This window comes from Coturnix japonica, unplaced genomic scaffold, assembly GCF_001577835.2.
Source record: "Coturnix japonica isolate 7356 unplaced genomic scaffold, Coturnix japonica 2.1 chrUnrandom498, whole genome shotgun sequence".
NCBI classification, from domain to species: domain Eukaryota; kingdom Metazoa; phylum Chordata; class Aves; order Galliformes; family Phasianidae; genus Coturnix; species Coturnix japonica.
Genome location: NW_015439890.1, coordinates 100,569 through 102,759, shown reverse-complemented (window position 1 = coordinate 102,759; position 2,191 = coordinate 100,569). Strand labels below are relative to the sequence as shown.

Genomic DNA, 2,191 nt, shown 5'->3' with positions numbered 1-2,191 from the left:
CTGACCCTGAAATTTTGGGTCAAAACCCCCCAATTTTGGGCAACTTTGGGTCAAAAATGTCCAATTTTGAGGCTAAAAAGTCTCATTTTGGGGTAAAAAATGTGAAATTCTGGGTCCAAAATTGTGAAATTTGGGGCTGAAACGTCCAATTTTGGGTCAAAAAAGTCCAATTTTGGGACCAAAAAACCCCAGTTTTTGGGTCCATTTTGGGGCTGTTGGGTTCAATTTTGGGGGAAATTTTGGGGATTTTGGGCAATTTGAGGCAAAATTGAGGCGATTTTGGGGCCATTTGGGGGGATTTTGGGGTAAATTTGAGGGATTTTGGGGCTTTTGGGGACAAAATTACAGGATTTTGGGTCCATTTTGGGCTGTTTTGGGGCCATTTTGGGGGAAATTTGGGGGATTTTGGGCAATTTGAGGCAAAATCGACGGGATTTGGGGGCAATTTTGGGTTGATTTAAGGGATTTTGGGTCAATTTTGGGTTAAATTTGGGGGATTTTGGGGCTTTCTGGGACAAAATTACAGGATTTTGGGTCCATTTTGGGGTGTCTTGGGGCCATTTGGGGTGCAATTTTGGGGTAAATTTTGGGGATTTTGGGCAATTATAGGCAAAATAAAGGCGATTTGGGGGCCATTTTGGGGGATTTTGGGGCTTTTTGGGGCAAAATTGAAGGATTTTGGGGCCATTTTGGGAGCAATTTTGGGGGAATTTTTGGGGATTTTGGGCAATTTTAGGCAAAATTGAGGCGATTTTGGGGCCATTTTGGAGGATTTGGGGTAATTTTGGGTTGATTTAAGGGATTTTGGGGCCATTTTGGGGTAAATTTGAGGGATTTTGGGGCTTTTTGAGGTAAAATTAAAGGATTTGGGGGTGTTTTGGGGCCATTTTGGGGGAAATTCGGGGGATTTTGGGCAATTTTAGGCCAAATCGAGGGGATTTGGGGTAATTTTGGGGTGATTTGGGGGATTTTGGGGCCATTTTGGGGTAAATTTTGAGGATTTTGGGGCTTTTTGAGGCAAAATTAAAGGATTTTGGGCCATTTTGGGGCAATTTGGGGCCATTTTGAGCCGAATTTGGGGCATTTAAGGTGAAACTCGGGTGATTTTGGGGTAAATTAATGGGATTTTGGTGCTTTTTGGGGTAAAATCGGGGGATTTTGGGTCATTTTGGCCCATTTTTGCCTCATTTCGGGCCATTTGGCCAATTTGGGGCGAATTTAAGCGATTTTGGTTGATTTTAAAGGCCTCGGATGGTTCTTGAGGGTCTATGGATGGAATTGGGGCTGATTTTGGGTTAAATTCCGGGTATTTTGGGTTAAATTCCGGCTATTTGGGGTCCCACCTCCTCTCGAAGCTCCTTCAACAGCGTCACGGCCTCCCCGACAGCCGCCATCTTGCTCCTGACTCCCACCGGAACCGGAAACCGGCTTCTCAGCCAATAGGAGCGCGGCAGAAGAGCGCTCAGCCAATGGGAGCGCTCAGAGCACGGCAATGAACCCACCCACAATCCGCGATTGGTTCACGGGGAGGAAGAGGCGGGGCTCAGAGTGATGGACGCGCGGCTCGCCCAATGAGAAGGCGAAATAACCAAAAAGCCCCAAATCGACCCAAAATGACCCAAATTCGCCCCGTTTTCAACCGAGCCCCAAATCTCGCGAGATCCGACCCCAAATCCCGCCCACGAGCCGCCATTATTAACCAAAATCCGCCGAATTCAGCCCAAAATCCGCCCATTTATTACAGCCTTTATTTCAATCCCACTTCAAAGCACCATTTTGGGGCTAAAAACGCCGATTTTGGGTCAAAAAAGTCCAAATTTGGGCCAAAAATGTTGGATTTGGAGCCAAAAATGTCCAATTTTGGGGCTAAAAAGTCCCTTTTTGGGTCAAAAATGAGCCAAAATAGCAGATTTTGGGGCTAAAAAGGAACGTTTTGGGTCAAAAAAGTCCAATTTTGGGTCAAAAATGTCCAATTTTGAGGCTAAAAAGTCTCACTTTGGGGTAAAAAATGTGGAATTCTGGGCCCAAAATGGCGAAATTTGGGGCTGAAATGGCCAATTTTGGGGCTAAAAAGTCCAATTTTGGGACGAAAAAGTCCAATTTTAGGCCCAAAAAGTCCAAATTTAGGCCCAAAAACCACCAGTTTTGGGACCAAAAAGTTCAATTTTGGGTCAAAAAAGTCCAATTTTGG

At 45.2% G+C, this 2,191-nt stretch overlaps 1 protein-coding gene across 2 annotated transcripts in view; it reads right to left on the bottom strand.

Moving 5' to 3' along the window:
- Window positions 1–1,475, bottom strand: part of NGDN (neuroguidin) — a 7,372-nt gene extending 5,897 nt beyond the window's left edge. Inside the window, exon 1 of one of the 2 annotated variants that reach the window (XM_015850648.2) lies at window positions 1,344–1,475. In XM_015850648.2, the coding sequence (XP_015706134.1) occupies window positions 1,344–1,394 (51 nt within the window). In that variant the 5' untranslated portion in view covers window positions 1,395–1,475. The remainder of the gene's footprint in view (window positions 1–1,343) is intronic. The other variant, XM_015850647.2, reaches the window with a different exon arrangement.
- Window positions 1,476–2,191: the final 716 nt, after the last annotated feature.